At 43.3% G+C, this 22,818-nt stretch overlaps 1 protein-coding gene across 1 annotated transcript; it reads right to left on the bottom strand.

Moving 5' to 3' along the window:
* Positions 1-7,151: 7,151 nt before the first annotated feature.
* On the bottom strand, positions 7,152-14,906 carry LOC309361156 (zinc finger MYND domain-containing protein 19). The gene is made up of 6 exons (XM_081896119.1): positions 14,675-14,906; positions 13,346-13,405; positions 10,629-10,735; positions 9,358-9,498; positions 8,664-8,844; positions 7,152-7,434 (listed from the first exon to the last, which is right to left on the bottom strand). Exons 1-6 carry the CDS (start codon positions 14,723-14,725, stop codon positions 7,291-7,293), a joined length of 684 nt encoding a protein of 227 aa, XP_081752245.1. The 5' UTR covers positions 14,726-14,906; the 3' UTR covers positions 7,152-7,290.
* Between the last annotated feature and the right edge of the window lie 7,912 nt (positions 14,907-22,818).

Here is a 22,818-nt window from a genome sequence, read left to right as displayed (position 1 = left end):
TATTTTGCTCTGCAGGAACCCTTGGGTCCCCACACTCCTGTGAGGGTTTTTTGGGGGGGTGCTGAGCTCTGGCGCTGCCCTCAAAGCCTCTCTGCCGGCTCCGTGTCACAGACGACACTTAGCACACCGACATTTTCCTCCGCAGCAGTCCGGAAGTCAGGCGAGTCATCTGTTTTTAATTCTGTACACTTAATTTTGTTAGTTTCTGTTTCTCACTGAACAGCTGCTTGGAGCCACAGGACTGTGTTTACATTCCAGAGACAGTCCAGGCTATTGGAAGTCTCACGGGAGACTAGAGACGGATGTGACATTACTGGTTTCCTGTTTCCTTTGTTCCTTTGTTCAGTTGCTCTCTGCTCTCACAGGGAGAGGATGTATATTTATTTGCTCTCTGTGTAGCTAAAAAATAAAGCATAGCAATGTAGCCATAAATCTCATCACTTCCACATGCTGTTTTGATGCTCTGCTGGGACGACGTGCCTGAGGCCTTATCAAAGGATCAAGTCATGACTTAACTGTCGGGAGGCGATTCTGAAGATGAGCCTTAACATCTCGGTCGAACGGAGTTCCGAGAAATTTGACATCCTGCCATATGACCAAAAAATGTGTCCTTTTGTCCTCCTCCTACTCTTTAAACAGGCAAGTATTCTTCCAATAGCGTTATTCCCCACACTTCACTGTGCCATGTTTGAGGGTTGTCTCAATTAAAAGGGCCGCTCTCTGACCAAGCTGACTGGCAGTGCTCCAGGTGCCACATCATACCCATTTCCCACATATGCTTAGTACTTGATCGCTTCAGGTGGGCAGCGCCATCACTTGGGGAACTTTCTGCCTTTTGAGATCAGGCAACCTTCACTCTTCCCTTTTCTTTGGCGCCTCTCCCTGTTGAGGCAATCTCTTATAAAGTCTCTTAAAAAATTGGCGGGAGTTTTTAACGTGTTGCACTGTTGTCTGCGTTAACTAGGATTGTGATTTTTTTAAGTGTTTATTAATTTTCCAATAAAAACATCCAATTAACATATCAAATCAAATCCAATAAAAATAAAAAACTAAAATAAAAAAGTCCAATTGTCTTCCAAATTGTAATAATTTTTGTTTTGGCTTCCCATGGTCGGAATTCCAAAGCGCTTTCAACATCATAGTCCTGCCTCTCATCATCCTCAATGTTTTTCATAATTCCATATCCGATTTTTTCCTCCACGTTTTGACTCTGGTTCTGTGATCCTCATTCATGTCAGAAAACAGATACTTTTTTTTCTATGGAGTGCAGATTTGTTTGTATATTGTACTCTTTCAGCTGTTTTTGTTTTTTCATCGCAACAATTTAATCACCACAATTTAATCATAGCTGATTTTACCATTTCTTTTTTTTTATAAATATTTATTTAAAAAAATTTAAAATTACAATATAACAGATCAAACAAAATTATAACATAACATGACATGTTTTCTTATCTTCTTAGGACCTCCTCACGTCTCCCGCCCCTACCTTCCACTTTAAAGAATTAGTCCAGCAAATTATCACCTTACTTCCATCCTTGCTGTCTCGTTTTCAATGTTATATCTTAAATTTTAGGTACCTTGGTTATACTCCATAAAAAATTAAATTTAACCAAATAGTTATCCAAAAAATTTGTTTTTTCTTACATTTTGACTTATCTTCCTACTTCACTTCATCTATTTTAATGGTGCCAAATTGTTTATAATCAAGCATCCTGCTTAGCATTCATACAGCTTACAATATTTTTGCAAATAAATCTTAAATTTTTTCCAATCCTCTTCTACCATCTCCTCTCCCAGGTCTCGAATTCTGCCGGTCATTTCAGCCAGTTGCATATAGTCCATCAGTTGCATCTGCCATTCTTCCAGTGTGGGTAAATCTTGAGTTTTCCAATGCTTCGCGAGAAGTATCCTTGCTGCTGTTGTTGCGTACATAAAGAATGTTCGATCCTTCTTTACCACCCCTTGGCCCTTGGCTGATTTTACCATTTCATCCTGAGTGTTCCATTTCAACAGCAAGTTATACATTCTGTTTCCAATTTTGATTTTTCCACCTGGAAGCCAACTTTTTTGTCCAAGTTGTATGCCTCCATTATTTGGTAATAATGGAGCCAATCTCGCACTTTATTTTTCAATTTTTCAAAGCTCTGCAATTTTATTCTGTCTCCATCTTGTTCCAAAATTTCCCAAAATTTTGGCCATTTGGCCTCCAAATTGAGTTTTTTTCTGTGCCTTCGCTTCCATTGGTGACAACCATCTTGGGGTTTTCTTTTCTAACAAATCCTTATATCTTATCCAAACATTAAACAATGCTTTTCTAACAATATGATTTTTGAACGCTTTATGTGCTTTTACCTTATCGTACCACAGATATACATGCCAGCCAAATGCATTATTGAAGCCTTCTAAATCCAACGCGTCCGTGTTTTCAAGAAGCAGGCATTCTCTCAGCCAGCAAAAAGCAGCTGATTCATAATAAAGTTCTGTCCAGCTCTTTGAGAATTGTTATTTTTGGCAGCTCCCAAATCATTGATCTTTCCCGTCCAGGTGTTATCAAAGAAACAGAGAGAAACCTCCTTCTTTATTCTTAAGCAGACTGTTTGCAATGTAGCCATATATCAGACAGTTAACAATTGGCCTTTGGAATCCACCCAATCCCCCCTCCAGGCCCTAGAGGGGGGCTGCCAGACATCCATTTAGCCCTCTCTCTCGGTCATAATAAAAAACTTCTTTTTGCAAACAGTTGTATATATAATATTGTTTCCAGTCTTTATGACCAGTTAGCTCCTGTTTCTCTTAATCAGGGAAGTATTTCAGATATTCCATAAGTGTGTGGTGGGTCGAAGCCATTTTGTCCTTTGTTTTCGTCTTTAACAGGCATTTCAAATCTTAGAAGAAAAGCGGCTGCAAATAGGTCCCAATTATATATGAAAGTCCATCTGTACTCACTTTTTGAAGAGCAATTTAGGTTCTTAATGAGGCTTGGCATGCAATACGAATTGTTAATGTTAGAGGAAGAAGAAAAAAAACATACCAAGCCCCTCCAGATTCCAAACATCATGATGAGGATCTCTTTGAAGTTCAATCTTTTGCACCAGAGACTGTACATACTGCAGGTTTTTTTCCAGCTTCGTCAGTTCAGAGCGTGTCTGTTTGTTTTCCAAATCTTTATATTTTCCCAAACAGATGCGTCCGGCTATGGGGTGGCGTCGCAGGAGTGTCAGTCCGTCCCTTGTTCCGTGACCCAGTGCCCCTGCCGTCTGCCACATCGGCAATCTGGGGCAAACCGTGGGTCGTCGAGACAGTCCTCCCCTGCCCTGGGAAGGCTGCCAGGGCTAATTACCCCCATATCAGCCCTGAATTATCAGAACGGCTGAGGTCCGATCGTGTGGGATCCGCCATTTTCCACCGCCGGAAACAGGAAGCCAGGGATTGTTTTTCTCGATTCTCTGCCGTTTCACCTTTTTGCAAACCGCTTTGAGGGATTATTTTTGTGTAAAAAACGAAAACACAATCAGGTGGTGCATTCAATTTTATTTAACAAACAAACAAACAATAAAACAAAAGATATAAAAAAATATTGTTTTAAATGTTGAAACCTGCCCTAGGGACCTTAGGGTTAAGGACAGAAAATAACAACAACTGTGGGGGTGCAAAATACAGAGTGTGGGGGTCAGGTGGGATTGCTATGAGGAATTATGAAATATAGAGCAAGCCATTGTGTCCGCAATGAAAGCATTGCGTTGACTGGGCTTGATTAATTGACAATAATTTCTGATCAAATCCCACAAGCCTCTGCACCTCTGCCATTTGCTTTCTCTACGCCTGACAGGCACGTATAAGCATTCTAAATACACAGGCCAGTTGCTTCACCAAGCATCCTGGGTCATAAAGATAGAAGGTAGCTTTGATGTAGTTTGTTAATCTTTAGGTAGATCTTAAGGGCCAGGAAGAGAGTTCACAAGGAGATGGTAAATACCCTTTCCTTGCCATCCTTCCTTCCTTTCCTGCCTGTTTATGACCTCCGGGGTTTTGCTGAATGCATTCCTCCTTTAGTCCTGTTTTATTTACTCTCAGATATGTATGCATGCTCAATGTAGTCTTTTGTAGTTAAAAGGTTTTCTTCTGATCTGACTTTGTCCCACGTGGGGTTTTTTTTAATGCTCAGATGACATCTGATTGGTTCTTACGAACACTGTATAAAAAGTTCTTTTTTGAATAAAACGACCTGGGCCAAGGGGTGGACAGGATTATTATTGGCACTTCCTCCCAGAGTCTTGCTGGTCAAGCCTTGTATTTTTATTAATCAGAGTCCAATCCTTCCTTGCTTTTGGGACGCAACAAACAATGGTGGTGGTGGTGAAGATGGTGGAGAGAAAGGTGGCCCAAGTCGTCGGGCGAGTGAGCCCTCCCCACAATGGCCATCTTCCTAGACCGAGGGAGAGGAGAAGGAGACGCTTCAGGTCGTCTCAGGCCTGGAGAGGAGGAGGGAAAGGCCGAGGGGGGGCAGCGGTAGCGAGCAAGCGATCGTCCTGGCCCAGCCTCGTCTTCCCTTCCCAGCCGCCACCTCACCTCATTCACTCCCCTCAGAGGCGGGGAGAAGATTGTGGGGTGGCTGCCGCGTTTCCGCCTCGCCTCTGTCGGGAATCGGGACGGCCGTGGGGGGCCTGAGGTGGGGTGTGCTGTGGTGCTGATGGGGAGGCTGAGAGGGGCGGGAAGGCTTCTGAATACCAGCAGGTGGAAACCAAAGGTGGGTAGTGCTTTTGTATTTGAGTCCGGCTTGCATCAGGTTGGCCACTGTGAGAACAGGATGATGGAGATGGGTCATTGGCCTGATCCAGCAGTCTCTTCCTATGCTCTTAATCTCGTGCCCTCCAGCTGCTTTGGACTACAACACTCATCAGCCCCAGCTGGCAGGGCTCAGTTGATTTAAGCTCTAGTCCAAAACGGCTAGAAGATGAATAATCATGGAAAGCTGCCTTATAAACCACTCTGCTAAGGTTGCAGTACAGGCCTGCCCAGCAACTACAGTGGTACCTTGGGTTACAGACGCTTCAGGTTACAGACTCCGATAACCCAGAAATAGCTTCAGGATGAGAACAAAAATTGGGCCACGGCGGGCGGCAGCGGGAGGCCCCATTAGCTAAAGTGGTACCTCAGGTTAAGAACAGTTTCAGGTTAAGAACAGACCTCCGGAACGAATTAAGTTCTTAACCCAAGGTACCACTGTACTTTTATTGGTGGGTCACACGTCTATGCCACCACCACCCCAGCCCACAGTGAAATGCCAAACACCCTCCTAGTTGTTACTGCATCCACATCTAACATCCATGTTGCTGCTAGGAGGGCCACAAGGTACTGTTCATGGAGACTGAATTGGTGACAGGCTTTTCAGTTACTGATCCCCACACTATAGATAAATGAAAAGGATAGGTTACTACTCTGGACTTAGAAACTGGCCTACCTGGACTTACCTGCCTTGGATCCAGATATCAATCAGCAACACATGGGCTCACTGTGGCTGGGTAGAGGTAGTCTCAACAGGAACCATCCTCTCCCCATGATTTGCATGGATGGGGTCTTCTATGTTTGCACACAAGAAATCAAGCCCACCTTACACTAAGGGTTAAATATCAGGTCTGTTTCCACTTACTGCTGATGGTGGTAAACAATTACATTCTTCCACCCATCTCCAATTCTGAGCCATATATTGGTATGGGCATAAATAGAACCTGTCACACAGACACCTGGTTTTAAATCAAGTGTCTCATGGAGTTCCACACATAGATACGTGCAGAGTCACTTAGTTTTTGCAACTTTAAAATACCTTGCTTTGAGAAATGTAGTGGCATCCCTTCACTGGACCACTGGCCTGTCTCAGAGAATACACAACTTATTATTCTACCTACTTAAACTACTCAAAGCAAGTTTGCCTTTTTTAAATAGTCTTACACTACTTTTAAAAGGTTTAGGTCTCCAGAGGCAGGAATGAGGAATCTGTTGCCTTCCAAACATTGTTGGGCTACAACTCCCATCATCCCCAACTATGCTGATTGAAGCTGGTGAGTCCAACTACATCTGGAAGGGCAGATTCCCTATCCCTAAACTCGGGGTAGGTGGGGGGACAGAGGAGAGATGTGGAGGGGCAGCCACCAAGTAGGTATGCAAGAGTACGGCAGAGAGTCATGGTTTGGCACATAGATGCTACAATAAGAAACTATTCCCTGTTCATCTTAAAAGATTACAGCAGGACAAAAGGGCAGGGGAGGACTAACAATAATACTGTACTGGCCTAAATTCAACAATGACATGCCAATATAGAATTTCCTATGACTGTACACCTTTCAATGAGAAACAGGGTCATCAGTCACCAATCCCGAACCTCTGCTCATGGAAGCCTGCTTGCACCTTCACCTTACTGCCCATGGTTCCTTGTGGAGTGGTGGAAATATCATTAGGAACTATGATAACCAGGATGGGGGGGGCATGTTTGCCTCTACAAACAGATGGGAAAGAACAGTGATGGGAAGCAGCTAAGCAGCTCAGCGGCTTTTGCAATCTTCAGAGGAAAGTGTCACTCATGGGGGTAGGGTGGGACAGACCAGCAACATGCTGTTGATGGTGGTGGACAATCATTCACAGCTGCTCAAGTTTTTAAAAGAGCAAAAAAGGCAGCCAATCCATTCCAATCCTTTACTAGCAAACACAACTTTCCATGCAGAGTTGTTCAGATTTAACTGCTGATGTTCTGAGCTAGCTCCCCAGGCCTTCTCCTAGCCACAGGGGGAGGAAAAGCTTTTTTTGTTGTTTCTCTTTTTGCTACTGGACAGTTATTTCAACCAACAATGTGTTCTCACTTGAACATTACAGTAAATGAGTCCTATGTAAGAGACATTCTAACAACAAAACAAAACAAAACCTCTGTACATAACTTTACAAACATATTAACATATAAATAACAGAAAGCTTCCAAGCAGGAGAGCTTCCCCAGTAGTCTTTTTTTTCCTTTTTCTTCAGACGTTTTCTTTTTTTAACACTGGAAGGGAAGAGTCAGTACCTTTCCTCAAGCATCACAGGGATTGGTTTGTCTTTTTATTTATATATATATATATATATATATATATATATATATATATATATATAAATCTCTCCTCTCTTTCTCTCTCTCTCTCTCTCTCTCTCCTTTTTGTCAGTGCCTCTGGCTTCAAGTGAGCAGTCCGTGCAAAGTGGGCAACTCCTCCTTAACCTTCTGGGAAGGTGTCCTGTGGGGCTAAGGCCTCAGCCAGCTGGTCATCGTTCTGGTCCAAGCTCTTGCTGAAAGACTCGCTTCTTCTCCCGACAGTGCTTCTTGTGGGCCGGCCAGTCTTTCTGCTGGCACTGCGAGCCGCAGTACCGTGCGACCTGGCACCGCCCACAGATGTTAAATTCACGTAACTGGAGAGAGGAGTACGGGACAAAAATCAGTATCCCTTTTCAGGGCCCCTAGAGAAAGAACCCCCCCCCCCAAAAAAAAGCCAACCAAAAGGGTCCTAAGGTGGCCAGTCCCAGTGCAATCTTTGTAGGAACTAAAGCAGGCCTGGTCAGGATCTGAGTAGAACAGCCTGGGAACCCTACAAAATGCTGCCTTGATTTTCATTGTGGATAAAATATTATCTAGCCCCCACTGGTGCATTTCTCTTGTTTATGAACCTGAAGGTCTCATTATGAGTGTCTTCTTCTTCTTCTGCACCCCCACCCAATCTTAAACATTCTGAATTCAATGGGACTGAGTAAACACGTACAGGACTGCACTCTCAATTTATTTCCCTCACGGTCTACAACAAGGATAGGGAGCTGTGTCGCTCGCCACCCCCACCTCCTGCATTGGCCAGGTTGAATGGGGCTGAGGGAGTTTCAAGCTGCAGTTTCCCACCCCTGGGTTTATAACTATGGCTTTGGAACATAGAACACTACCTTACACCAAATCAGACTAGTATGGCCCAGTTCAGTGTACTGCCTATGTTGCACAGAAGCAGTGCTCCAAAGTTTCGAGCAGTGGTCTTTCACAGCTCTAGCAAGAGACTGAACCTAGGACTCAAAACCGATGCTCTCCTGCTGAGTTCGAGAACGCTTCTATATCCACAGACCTATTTACATATTTTCCTCCACAAAGCATCCAAAACTGTCATCAGAGGAACAGATTCCCTTTGTACAGGTTATCTTTTCGGGTGACTTCTATCCATCCTTCTATACAACAAAGTTACTTCAGTGAGGTTTAAAACCAGAGCTGTTCATTTTGATCTTGTTTCCCCATGACCCTGTCCTAAGAAAAAGTGGGCTAGGAAAAGGGGGGTTGGGCCTATGCGCAACACTGACTTTTCCACACCGAGAGGTAGGATGAAGGGTTATCCAAACAGAATGGTAGCACAGTCAGTTGTACTTCACAGAACACCACTGAGAGAGAGATGTGTCTGAAGCTTGGAAGCCGCTGGCCAGGATAACTATTTAGGCTAAAAACGGTGCAGAGAAATTCCTTGCAGGGGGTACAAAGAACACACTAGCTTTGCCTAAGGACTTTTTGGTTATTTAAAAAGAAGCAACCACACTGAAGAGGGTGAACTTGCAGCAGCCAGCCTAGAACAGGGACGGTCTTATCCATGACTTGCTTCTGGTTTTGAACACACCTGTTTCTCAATCACTGTGCAGGGAGGGTAGTGACATTCATAGTATGTGCACGAACTCTCCTCTTCTTCCACAACATCCCCATTAGCGTTATAATAGCGCGTCACATTCAGCACCGGAAACTGTTCCTCTATGGGGTCTGTGGGAAGCTGCTGGATCGCCAGCCAGTATAAGCTTTGTTCCCTTCAAGAAAAAACAGCAAATTAAACATTTCTGCAGCAAGCTTGTGTTACACCATTGCAACATGTTAAAACTCCATCCCTCTCAAAGCAGAGAGTTGACAGTAGCCACAATCACAACATACCTTTAAAGGACTCTGATACAGCCTTAAACTGTTATGTCTTCCCCTAAAGAATTATGGAAACTTTAGCTTGTTAAGGGTGCTGAAAATTGTTATAAGGCCCCTGTTCTCGCTAGCAGACATACAATTACCAGAGTAGTTTAACAACTGATTCCTCATTCAAGGGAACTCTTGAGAATTGTTGCTGTTTGAGTGGAATAAATAACCTAGGGTGGGAGACATATCCTCCCATCTAGGGCCAGGCCAGAGAGAACTTAGCACCACAGTTTCTTCAGATGCAAAGAAACACACATAAAAAATCATCAAGGGGCTATGCAAAGAAACACGTTCTGGAGTTGTTTGACTTCCAGCCCCTTTTGTCCCTCTTGCCTGTGACACTGTTATTGAGAGTTTACCTTTGTTTACTAGAGATTTCTTCGGCTTTGGGCCTCCATCCCCATGGAACCAATCGCAGGTTGTCTAGACGATTGTCCACTGTCACTGCATTCAAATGCACGACTTGAAAGCCAGGGGCGATGCCCCCCCTATGCCTCTCCCTGAAAGAGAAGACGAGCCACCTGCAATTCCTGAAAGGAAGAATTCTGATGCTTCTAATTGCTTGGACTCCTATGGGCTGCCCTTGAAGGCAGTATGGAAATTCCAACATGCTCAAAGAGCAACTATCAGGGTTCTAACCGGGGCAGGTCATTGGAGACAACACATCTCAATGGATGCAAAAGAGCTTACCAAGCTTACTTTGACTTCAAGGTGCTGGGTCTGAAAATTTAAAACCTTACACAGCTTAGGACCCAAGCCATAAAGGACACCCACCCCCCTGTCCAGTTCTTAAGATCTTCTGCTGATGACCTTCTGCAGGCATCCCTGCAGTTAAGAGATAAATTGGGTGGTGATCAGGGGGTATCTGGATGTAGGAACCCTGGCTTCAAGTTGTGGGTAGCCCTGTGGCACTTGGATGGGTTGGCACATTTTGCATGCAGAAGGTCCCATGTTCAACCTCCAAGATTTCCAAGTAGAACTAGGAATGTCCCCTGCCTGAAACCCAGGAAAGCTGCTGCTGCTGTCAGTCAGCATAGACAGCACAGAGCTAGATGGATCAACCTCCTTCTAAATATATGGCAGTTTTGTATGTTCAAATTATAGAGAGAAAAAGGGAGGGGGGGGGAAGATACTTTAACACACAACACAGCCCACTTTCCTTTTACATGGTGGCTCAGTTTGTACATCACAGTAAACCTTAGCTAATGATTTACTGTGAATGTATTTGTCTCCCCTCTGCTCATACTAGAAGAAAACAAACCATGATCCCTTGAGCTTAGAAGATGTGTCCAAAGTAGGGACTATGGTTTGTTTCACCTCCAACAAATCACAATCAGAAAGCTAAAAACAAACATTGGCTACACACTGTGGGTTGTCAGGAGAAAATCAAACCACAACCCCTTGGTTTGGACACAATGCTAAGCCAGGGTTTGTGGTTTGTTTCTTCCCACCATGAATGGGGAGAGGTAATACAGGCGCTATCTGCTCATGCACAGCAAACCACGGCTTATGGCTTACCCTGACACGTGAGAGTTGCCATTATAGTGCCCATCTCCAAAGACTATACATACACATGCCTCAGCAGTCTGGAAACCTGCAGCTATGTTACCCCCTGCACAATGATACCTACCACAGTAACTCGTGCAGCAGGCGTCCGAACCCTCTTCCTCGGTTTTTGTCAAATGCAAAGGCAAATATTCTAGCACCATTTCCATCTGCGTCGACCTCCATCCGAGCCTGGCCAAAGACAGAGAACACATCTCTTCATGCATTTTGTTTAAAATATTTGTATGCTCATCTAAACATCATAGCAGCTTCAAATACGAACAAAGTAAAATGTAAGTAAAGCTATTAATAGACAGAAACGTAATGGTCATTAAAACAGAAAACTGCAAACCAAGTAACAGAAATGTTAATAAAAAAATAAATAGCAAAATATTAAACACTTGGGTTAATAAAAGTTTTCTCTTGTCACATAAAAGGTATTAAATGATGGTGCTATGCATATTATGACTAGGGAAAATGTTTCAGGAAAAGGGTGCCACCAGACGAAGGACTCTGTTCCCAGTCAACACTCTCCTAACATCTGAAGGCAGAGGCACTCTGAGTAGAGCCTCTAAAGTTCAAAATCAGTCAGGTCTATATCAGACGAGAGAAAGTGGGTCAATAATGGACATGGGAAATGTCAGATGAGATGCAAACTCTGCCTCAGGAACCCAGTTTATGTGCTTGAGTTAACTGACTCTATATAAGATCAGAGCCTTCTTGTTCAGTGAGCCTGAGGATATATATAAACCATGATGAGTCTCTAATTTTCCCCCAGACACCTCAAAAGCCTGTGCAGAACCTGTTGATATCAGGTAAATGAATGGGTGAAAGTGTAATGTCAGTGTATTTCAAATCTGCCCCTTTTTCAAGAGCAATACATTTTCTATGGAGCTCCCCAAACTCCAATCTAAAAATACATGAAGCCTATATACAGGTGAAACTCGAAAAATTAGAATAACTTTTCCATGATAATTTCAGTAATTCAACTTAAAAGGTGAAACTAATATATGAGATAAACTCATGACATGCAAAGCAAGATATGTCAAGCCTTCATTTGTTATAATTGTGACATTATGGCATACAGCTGATGAAAACCCCAAATTAACAATCTCGTAAATTAAAATAGTAAATGAAATCAGCAAAACAAGGATTGCAAATAGAGCAACATTGGACGTCTGAGAAGTAGAAGCATGCATATGTACTCAGTACATGGTTTGGGCCCCTTTTGCATCAATTACTGCCTCAATGTGGCGTGGCATGGATGCTATCAGCCTGTGGCACTGATGAGGTGTTATGGAAGACCAGGATGCTTCAATAGCAGCCTTCAGCTCTTCTGCATTGCTCGGTCTCATGTCTCTCATCTTTCTCTTGGCAATGTCCCATAGATTATCTATGGGGTTCAGGTCAGGCGAGTTTGCTGGCCAATCAAGCACAGTAATCCCATGGGCACTGAACCAGGTTTTGGTACTTTTGGGAGTGTGGGCCAAGTCCTGCTAGAAAATGAAGTCAGCATCCCCATAAAGCTCGTCTGCAGAAGGAAGCATGAAGTGCTCCAAAATCTCCTGGTAGACGGCTGCGTTGACCCTGGACTTAATGAAGCACAGTGGACCAACACCAGCTGATGACATGGCTCCCCAGATCAACACAGACTGTGGAAACTTCACACTGGACTTCAAGCATCTGGCATTGTGTGCCTCCCCATTCTTCCTCCAGACTCTGGGTCCTTGGTTTCCAAATGAGATGCAAAAGTTGCTCTCATCAGAAAAGAGGACTTGGGACCAGTGAGCAACAGGCCATTTCTTTCTCTTTTTTTTAGCCCAGGTAAGACGCTTCTGACGTTGTTTCTTGCTCAGGAGCGGCTTGACAAGAGGAATATGACATTTGAAGCCCATCTCCAGGATCCGTCTGTGTGTGGTGGCTCTTGATGCACTAACTCCAGCCCCAGTCCACTCCTTGTGAAAGTCCCCAACACATTTGAATGGTCTTTTCCTGACAATCCTCTCCAGGCTGCGGTCATCCCTGCTGCTTGTGCACCTTTTTCTTCCACACTTTCCCCTTCTGCATAACTTTCCATTAATGTGCTTCGATACAGCACTTTGGGAACATCCCAAAGAACATCAGCAGACTTCCCCATGATTGTGCTCCCTACTGAACCAGACTGAAAGACCATTTAAAGGCTCAGGAACCCATTGCAGATGCTATGGATTGAATAGCTACTGCACCTTTTCACAATATTCTAATTTTCTGAGATTGTTAATTTGGGGTTTTCATCAGCTGTATCATCACGATTATAAAAAATAAAGGCTTGACATATCTTGCTTTGCTTGTTATGAGAAGGACAGCTTGCCTAGTTATCCTACTTCAGAGAACAGTTTGAGTCTTTGGAGAACTTGGTACTTTTCATACAAGTCCTCAAGTCCAAACCCAGATGTCTGGATCGGGCCAAGTCCTTTTATGACCCACATGCTGTTTCAAGGGAAAATGCCTCCTCTTCTCTCTCTGCCAACTTATTCAGATAGTAATTACTGTATATAAGACCACTGGCTTTCATGAGTTTGCTTAAAGCAGGTTCCTTAGACAGTCAACCCTTCCTGTTTTTGATCTACCCTAATTACTGACCATGTCAGATCAGGGTTCATATGGAGAGCCACAGGTTCCCCATCCCTGATCAAGAGGAATAATAGCTGACATGTGGTTATCCCAATGCTCTTCCGACCATTGGATATGCTGACTGGACCTGATGGGAGTTTGAATTCAACACTTGGAATGTGGAAATAAGGTAGATAACATGGTTCTTACCTCAAAAGAGTAACTCTCCACAAGTGGAATGTCTTGCTCATCAATCAGTGTGTACTTTGTCTAGAATAAAAAAAGAAGGGTAATTAAATACTTTATATTGTGGATACTTTTCCAATCCCTAGCAAGGCACTCTTCGTTCATTTCAGCACAACAACACTTTAAGCTATTCCAGGGCACATCTTACACTGAAAAGAGAAGTTTTACACCTTAAATAGGTCATTCATCTGACCGCACATACGTCACACACTTGTCTAAACCAGGGGAAAGCTGCTCCATGGTTAGCCTTGAGCATTCTGGGATCTCTACCTACCATTGTGTCCACAAGCCTTTTAGGAAGTCCAAATGCCAGAAAGGAGTGTACTGCCTTTCTCTTGCCTTTGAAAGTAGGAGAGGAGAGGAAGAAAGAACTGTAAAATGTAAGTTCTTGCTCAGAGACCAAAATCTGCAACTGAGAGGGGCAGCTCTGGCCCAATATAATTATACCACACAAACCAGTTAGTCCTTAAAGAGCAGTTTTGTGTTTCAGTTTTTGCTATAACAGATTAACATACAAAACTTAACCCAAACAACCTGTAAAGCAAGACAATGCACCAAGTATTGGTACACATCCTTTGTGGTCCATGTTGATTATTCCAAAAAACAAAAACAGAAAAGCACAACAAAAGAAAGTTACAGCAAGTATGTATAAAGAGAAATGTATCAAATCTGCACAAGAAAATAGGAAGCTACTTAGGATCAGGTCAGACTACAAATCCGTCAGTATCACCTAGTCTAACCAGTAGGCACACTCCAAAGAAGAAAGAGGCCTCTCAGATCACTTGCTATGTAACCCTTTGAAACTGCAGATGCCACCCATGTGCTCTGCCAGTGAGCTATGGACCCCTTTATAGCCTGAATACGAAGGATATAAAAAGAAATAAATCTCCCCATTTGAGGTCCACCAACGGGAAGTGCTCCACAGAACAGCTCATTACCCCTCTACAGGGAGAGATGCAAAGAGAGAGTAAAACAGAGAAAAGGGACCTTAACGAAAACCAGCCTCCCGCATCCTTCTACCTTTAATAATAATAATAATAATAATAATAATAATAATAATAATAATAATAATAGGATCATGGAACCCCAATGAACCCAGTGACGTCACAGAGGGGTCCTGTGTGACATAACGGAGCAGGTCAGACGCGCGAGGGAGCGGTGATGTGATAGAAGAAGGGGCGCGGATCTCCCAACATAAAACACGCTCGGGCACGGAAACACACGCACACCGCATACAGACGCGCAAATCCTATTTCTCCCACTCCGCGCCGCCCCACGGAGCCCCACGCCCACCTTGCCGGCCACCCGGCCGAGCCGCACGATGCCCAACTTGAAGTCGGTCATGGCCTTGGCCTGGCAGGGAGCGGAGAGGAGGTGGGAAAGGGGAAAGCGGGAGGAGGAGGAGGAAGAGACGCAGGCCGGAGGGAGACCCCGATGCCACGCGCCGCCGCCTCGCGCAGGAGGATGGGAAGCGGGAGGCGGGGCAGCGCGCGCCGCCACCGCTGATGCTGCCCCTCTCTTCTGCCGCCGCCACCAACTCCTCCCCCCTCCCCCTCCAACCTGAAGCCGCGGCCCGCCAATCAGCGTGCTAGCTGCGGCGACGCGTCATTGATAGCCGCCCGAGGGCCGCCCGGCGGGACCGAGACGCCACATCACGTGTCCGCCGGCGGCGGCCGATGACGCACATCGTGCTCGCGGGAATTCTCTCACTCCCGTCCGACGAATGGGCACGGCTGAGCACGCGATGAGAACCTCCCTCCTCCGCCTTTTAAAGGGCACGTCCCGTATATATATATTAAAAGAGAGAGAGAGAGAGCATTATGTGCGTGGTGGGGTATCCCATATTAGTGCACGTATAGTATATTTTAGCTTTGTCTGTTTATATAAATCCTGTAAATATTACTGCGTGTCTGTAAAAAATAAAATTTACGCCATATAAAGTACCTTAGTGTGCACCGATAAAATATATTGTGACATTGTTATAATAATTTTATACACACATTATGGACCACACTCCACAGAAAGCTAGTCCCTGTCCTTCAAAATTAAGAAATGCACCCCCAGTCTCTCTCACTACCAAGGAAATGTAATAAGCGAATAGAAAGTGAACCTACCCAGTTGATGCTGACAAAAAACTCCACATGCACACTGTATAAAATAATATGTTGTAGCACCCTCTGCTTGTGGTTAACGCTTAGCTGGAATGAAATATTCAACGCAGCAATAGAGAAATTAAAATAATAATTTATTTGTCAGACAAATAAATGAGAGGCACAGTGGTATATGGTTACCAAGCTCTGGCCTGGCCTCCTGCCATTCTGGCCAGCACTTATATTCCCTTAATCCAGCCCCCTTGCTCCTCCTGTGGCTGCCTCTGTCCAATCAGCCTGGTTAAAATTCCTATTGGTTGTTTGCTAGAACCAATCACAAAAGATACACCCACTTCCTTCTGTCCTTATATGGAACACAAAGAGCTATATATTGTTACATCTATAAATGACAAATAAGTAGTAATATATCTTACATGTGTCTCAACAAGGAATCTTAATTACCAGCTCACCTCTTGCCCTCCTTGCCCTATTGCCTTCTAAAACAAATGGTTAATCTTAAATTTTTATCTTAAACATATGTCAAGGATCTTGAGTTCACATCAACATTGAAAGATCTCCTTCATTTGAAGGTTTCTAAACAAATGCCTGACAACTATATATCAGGAGTGCTCGATGGCGTCTCCTGTCTGGCAGGGGGGCTAGGCTGGTGGCTGACTTAATTTCAGGATAAATACAACTCTTACAACTATATGAAATAAGAATCTAGCATTTCTTAAATCCTTTGCATAATTACATTTAAGCCAATATATTTAATACATAACATAGGTAGCCTTTTAAAAGGAATAAGGCCTTTGTAAAGTAAAAAAGGAACTCAGTAAAAAACAGCTTCAAAAGAAGCCTCTTCAATTTACACCCCCCCCCTCAGCCAGCTGCTTTTCCCATTAGCTCTTCCCAACATTTATTGCCCTTTAACTCTCTCAGTTTAAGAAAGAAACAGCTTTAGAAAAGACTTCCCCAAAATGCTCTCTTTCTGCCAGCTAGATGCTTCTCCATTGCTCTTGGCCTTTTTAACCTTAGGAAAATACGGCTCAAGTTTTAATGGGAGGCTTATGGTGTTATTTTACTATTTGCCCATTCCTAATTATGTTTATCTCTGCTTTTTATCTTCTGTAATATGTAGGGTCAGTGTCCTCGCTCTCAGCCTGAAATTCCCCTTTTTATGACTTTGAGAATTGTTTTCTGCTATAAATAAAGGGGCCCCTTGTCTAGGAGGAATTGCCAAGGCCTTTTAGGCAGCTGGTCTTTTGCCTGGCATGAAACATTTGAAAATCTTTAAGCTCTTTTTAATATACAGGCCCTGATTGAAATATATATAAGCTTTGATAAAATGCAGGCTTATGATTAGATGCCTCAATGTTTCACCACCCCTCCCCTCCTTTTCTTTCCCATTTAACTCTAACCATTTTTAAATCTACCACTATGCTGAAGTTACCTTTCAGCCTTTCCTTGTCATCCTTTGGAATACAAATCTCTACACTTCCTGTGTTAAAGAGAATCCTGAACGAGTGCTTTGAGAATAAGGCTGACTTTCATTCACTCTTTCTGCTCAGTTGTGATGGCACCCAATGATATGTAAATGTAATGCACTAAGGTACCCGTTTAATCTTATTTGTTAGAATAGTTCTCGCATCTTCGTTTTCTTAAAAGTGTAACCTAGCCAGCACTTCACTCTGAAGTTTCAGAAACAAAGTTTGTTCTGGTTTCTCATTTAGAATCTATTTTGCATTTAGCCTAGCAGTTTGAAAGCACGTCAAAGTGCAAGTAGATAAATAGGTACCGCTCCAGCGTGTCAGGATCTCCGCTCGGCCAAGCTGATAAAGCTCATCCTCCTCCAGCCGAGCCTTCGGAATCGCCTCCTGACGATAATAACGACCTGAGCCTTTGATGAGGCCTCAGGCACATTCGCATCCAGCACAGAATCCAGGAAGGTAAGGCCAGGAAGGTAAATGGCATTTCCGTGCGCTGCTCTGGTTTCGCAAGAAGCAGCTTAGTCATGCTGGCCACATGACCCGGAAAAACTGCCTGCGGACAAACGTCAGCTCCCTTGGCCAGTAAAGCGAGATGAGCACCGCAACCCCAGAGTCGTTCACAACTGGACTTAACTGTCAGGGGTCCTTTACCTTTACTTTTTTAAAGTTGCAGTCTATGCTTCCTCCGAAGCAAATTTCAACGAAACAGTAGAGCATATGCAAGAAGTAAATGTGAGATATACGTTAAGTAGAAAATATGCATCTGCTGCCAAGTGAGAAGCTCCTGTCAGTGTTTGTAAAAAAAAAAGAAAGGGTTCTGACCTCCCTTTGTCGCCTCAGCCTGGTCCTCGGACCCTTGTCGGCATAAAAGAGTCCACGAGAAAAGTATCCTTGCAGAGTTTTATTCTTAAAAGTCTTTGTGCAAAAGCAACTGACCAACTATACACATCAACACTACCAGCTTAGCAGATGCAGAAGATCCATGTTTATTGTGCAACAGGTTCAAGGCGAGATTGAACCCCGAGGATGGGGTGACATGGACTTTTAAAACTTCCCTCCATTTCCCATGATACAGTGCAGAAGCATCATCAATACATCATGGTTACATCAAGAATACATTAAGAAAGGGTTGGGTTACACAGGATTAACATATGGAGGAGGGAGGGAGGAATATGCAGAGTTGGGGATATGCACAGATAAGTACATCCTGAGTACCAGTGATGAGGGAACAATAGAGTCCAGGTTTGCAAAGTCTGTCACCTGGCACTGCCTGGAGGAAAGGCTTGGCAGGGTGATTTGACAGGATTAGGGTCTTCCTGAGTGTACGTGACATCTCGCTTGGGGAATTATGGAGGACACCAGAGGAGTCTTGAAGTCGTAGAGAAATTGAGCAGATTGGCACCGAAAGCGAGAGAATCGGTGCTACGGTTGATTTTCTATGAAATTTTATGTACTTTTGTCCATTTAGGTAGTGGAAATAACTAGATACATTGTAGCAAGATTTGACAGGTTTACAAGTTTACGAGTTTCGATTCCATTGTTCTCCCAACGGGGAGCCGTCAGCAGCTTGTCAAAGGTTAAACGAGGCATGCAACAGCTGGAGCTGAGCTAACTCTGCAAGGCGAATGCATTGTTCTGATTGGGTAGAACGCTCCAGTACGCAGATAGGCGAGTTCATTCATAAGATACAAAATACAACTTTGTACGGTCTACCAATGGAAACAATTGAGCGGGAGGGGGGATAAGGCGCTTGAGCTTATTTCGCCCGGTCTATTCATGATAACGAACGGGCATAGGAAGGGAAAAGGGCACTTTATTCATGGGGCTTGGGGTTGAGTGTGGTGCTTGTGTAACAGTGAGGGGACTGGGGTTCCTGTGGGGTCGTGTGCCCCTTGAGGTCATCGCCTTGAACCCTCTGGTGACCGGCGGAAAGGGGTGGAGAAGACATGCCCCTCCCTTTCCATATCATTGTACAGATCAGCACATTTTAAAAGTCTTAACTGTGGATTACACATTCTAAGAAAGCTAATGTTTGGCAGACTGTAATACTGCTTACATTTACCTTTTATTTAGTTAGTTGTGCTGAATTTATATTGTAAATAGCACGCCTTATCTGCATAAAATAAAATATATACATTTAAATAATCAATAAGAAGCCAGAAGTTGGAAACAAATAGACATAAAAGAACCAAAACATTAATAAAATGAGCAGTTAAAATATGCATACAGTGGTACCTCGGTTTACGAACTTAATCCGTTGTGGAAGTCCATTCTTAAACCGAAACCGTTCTTAAACCGAGGCGCGCTTTCCCTAATGAGGCCTCCCGCCGCCGGTGCTCTTCCACCATTCGGATTCCGTTCTTGGAAGGTGCCTAAAGAAGCCTGGGTGGCTATCTAAAGAACTTTTAACTGAGTTAAGATTAAAAAAGGATGTGTACAAAAAATGGAAAAGGGGGGAAACCACCAAAGAGGAATTCAAACAAATAGCCAGCACGTGTAGACACAAAGTCAGAAAAGCTAAAGCACAGAATGAACTCAGGCTTGCTAGAGAGGTTAAAAGCAACAAAAAAGGCTTTTATGGGTATGTTCGTAGCAAAAGGAAGAACAAAGAAACAGTGGGGTCACTCAGAGGAGAAGATGGTGAAATGCAAACAGGGGACACAGAAAGGGCTGAACTTCTCAATGCCTTCTTTGCCTCAGTCTTCTCCGATAAAGAAAAGAATGCCCAACCTGAAGAATTTGGAGCAAATGATTCAGCAGAGGAAACACAGCCCAGAATAACTAAGGAGATAGTACAAGAATACTTGGCTAGTCTAGATGTATTCAAGTCTCCAGGGCCAGATGAACTGCATCCAAGAGTATTAAAAGAACTGGTAGATGTGCTTGTTACCATAAAGCAGCAATGCAGCAGCAAGCAAAGGCTATAGCAGCTCAGTCAGCTGCTTGTGGCTGGAAAGCCAGACAGGATGTTTGTGACTGTTGCCATGGGAAGAAAGGGGCAGTCCATTCTGTACTGAGCACCGGATGTTAGCTCAGTGTGTGTGTCATATGACCCGTACTGGAAGTACATGGGTGGAGTTTATTCTTACTGCTGTTGAGTGCAGACATGTTTCTCTGTACTGATGTAAGAGACAGAAATAAAGAATGTAAATAGATTTCTGTCTGCTTCTTTCCCCTCCCTGGGGAGACCAAAGGGGAGAGAGAAGAAACGGTGTGTTCTTCTCACATCTGGGAAGAATCGCCGAGACCTCGCCTGCTTATCTGCCGGGAGTAGCAGCGGGGAGGTCGCCAAGGAATATCTGCCGGTGCCTACGCTGTGGCACATTCCTCTGACCCAGGCAGATTTCCAACAGTGGTAGCAGAGGACGGTTGATGGTCCTGAACAACAATAGTAGCAGAGCTGCTGTTTTCATCGCTCCATGGAAGTCTGCAATGCGAAGTTGATCCTCTGTACCTACAGCCTACAGCCAGAAGCTGACCAGACGAAGTGACAGCCAAGCCCAAGGTATGAGAAATTTCGGGCTTAAAAGAGTGAACGCAGATTGAGTTATTCTCTGGTTCATGGGAGCAGCGTTTGGGAAAAACAGCTCCGAGTGGGAAGAGGCTTGCATTCCAGAGATTCTTGTGGTTTCCTGTACAAGGAAAGGAATGCACTGTTGCTAAGCAACGCCCTTCAGTGAAGGCTGTGCCTCAGAGAGGAGAAAAACAACTTTTGTTTCGGCTACAGTATCTCATCAACTGTTGGAAAGGAACTTTCCTTTTTTTAAAAAAAAATATTTTTTATTAGTTTTTACACATATTAATAACAATACAAAACAGACACAAACATCAAAAACAAACAACAAAAATCGACTTCCCCATGCCTTCCCTTCGCCACATCCTTGTTTTACCATTTTTCGAGCAACTCATCAATCAGTCTTTAGTTAAACCCCTTTTGAATTTCCTTAAAGTTTAAAATTTACAGCTGTAGTTCTTTATTTCCTACCCCTTAACATCTTATCAGTCCACAATTTTACAGTAATTTTTTAGATATGTTTTAAATTTCCTCCAGTCCTCTTCCACTGTCTCTTTCCTCTGGTCACGGATTCTGCCGGTCATCTCTGCCAGTCCCATATATTCTATCACCTTCGATTGCCATTCTTCCAGAGTAGGTAATTCTTGCATCTTCCAATACTTTGCCAACAGGATTCTTGCTGCCGTGGTTGCATACATAAAGAATGTCTTATCCTTCTTTGATACCAATTGGCCGACCATGCCCAAAAGAAATGCCTCCGGTTTCTTTACAAATGTCCACTTAAGGACTTTCTTAATTTCATTATAGATCATTTCCCAGTAGGCCTTAATCTTTGGGCAGGTCCACCAAAGATGGTAGAAGGTACCTTCAGCCTCATTACATTTCCAACATTTATTATTGGGCAGATGGTAAATCTTTGCAAGTTTGACTGGGGTCATGTACCACCTATAGATCATTTTCATTATATTCTCTTTCAGGGCATTACATGCCGTAAATTTAACACCGGTGGTCCATAACTGTTCCCAGTCGTCAAACATAATGTCATGACCAATGTCCTGTGCCCATTTAATCATAGCTGATTTCACTGTTTCATCCTGTGTATTCCATTTCAGCAGCAAATTATACATTTTAGATAAATTTTTAGTATTGGATTCTAGCAATTCTGTTTCTAACTTTGACCTCTCCTTCTGAAAACCAAGTTTCCTGTCCTGCTTAAACATCTCATTTATCTGACGGTAGTGTAACCAGTCTCGAACTTTATGCTTTAGCTTCTCAAAACTTTGTAACTTCAGTCTTTCACCATCATATTCTAAAATTTCACAGTACTTAGGCCAATTAGAGTCCATATTAATTTTTTTCACTGCTTTCGCTTCCATTGGTGACAACCACCTAGGAGTTTTACTTTCCAATAAATCCTTATATCTATTCCAAACATTATACAATGCTTTCCTGACAATATGGTTCTTAAAACTTTTATACACCTTTACCTTGTCATACCACAAATATGCATGCCAACCAAAACTATTGTCATATCCTTCCAGATCAAGAATGTCTGTGTCTTCAAGAAGTAGCCATTGCTTCAACCAGCAAAAGGCTGCTGATTCATAATAAAGTCTTAAGTCTGGCAGTGCAAAGCCCCCTCTATCTTTTGCATCGGTTAAAATCTTAAATTTTATTCTGGGCTTTTTGCCCTGCCAGACAAATTTAGATATATCTTTCTGCCACCTCTTGAAACAGTCCATTTTGTCTAGAATCTGTAGCGTCTGAAATAAAAACAGCATTCTTGGCAATACATTCATCTTGATAACAGCAATTCGGCCTAACAAGGAAAGTTTCAACCTAGACCATATGTCTAAATCTTTCTTGACTTCTGTCCAACATTTTTCATAGTTGTCTTTAAATAGGTTCACATTTTTTGATGTCAGATTTACCCCCAGGTACTTAACCTTTTTTTCTATTTCCAACCCAGTTTCACTTTGAAACCTATCTTTCTCCTCTTTTGTTAGATTTTTTTCCAGCACCTTTGTTTTCTGTTTGTTCAATTTAAATCCTGCGACCTGGCCGAATATCTCCATTAATTCTAAAACTCTTTTTGTACTAGCTTCTGGCTGTTGCAAAGTTAGCACTAAGTCATCTGCAAATGCCCTTAACTTGTATTGTTTGGATCCGACCTGTATTCCTTTTACCAGCTGGTCCTTCCTAATCATGTTTAATAAAACCTCCAGGACCGATATAAACAGTAAAGGGGATATAGGGCATCCCTGTCGTGTACCTTTCTCTATTGGTATCTCATCCATTACCACATTGTTCACAATTAATTTCGCCCTTTGTTCAGAATATATT

Source organism: Podarcis melisellensis (genome assembly GCF_964234715.1).
Source record: "Podarcis melisellensis genome assembly, chromosome: W".
Taxonomy (NCBI): Eukaryota; Metazoa; Chordata; class Lepidosauria; order Squamata; family Lacertidae; genus Podarcis; species Podarcis melisellensis.
The sequence above is the reverse complement of the archived record's forward strand: the minus strand, read 5'-3'. Positions and strand labels throughout refer to the sequence as shown.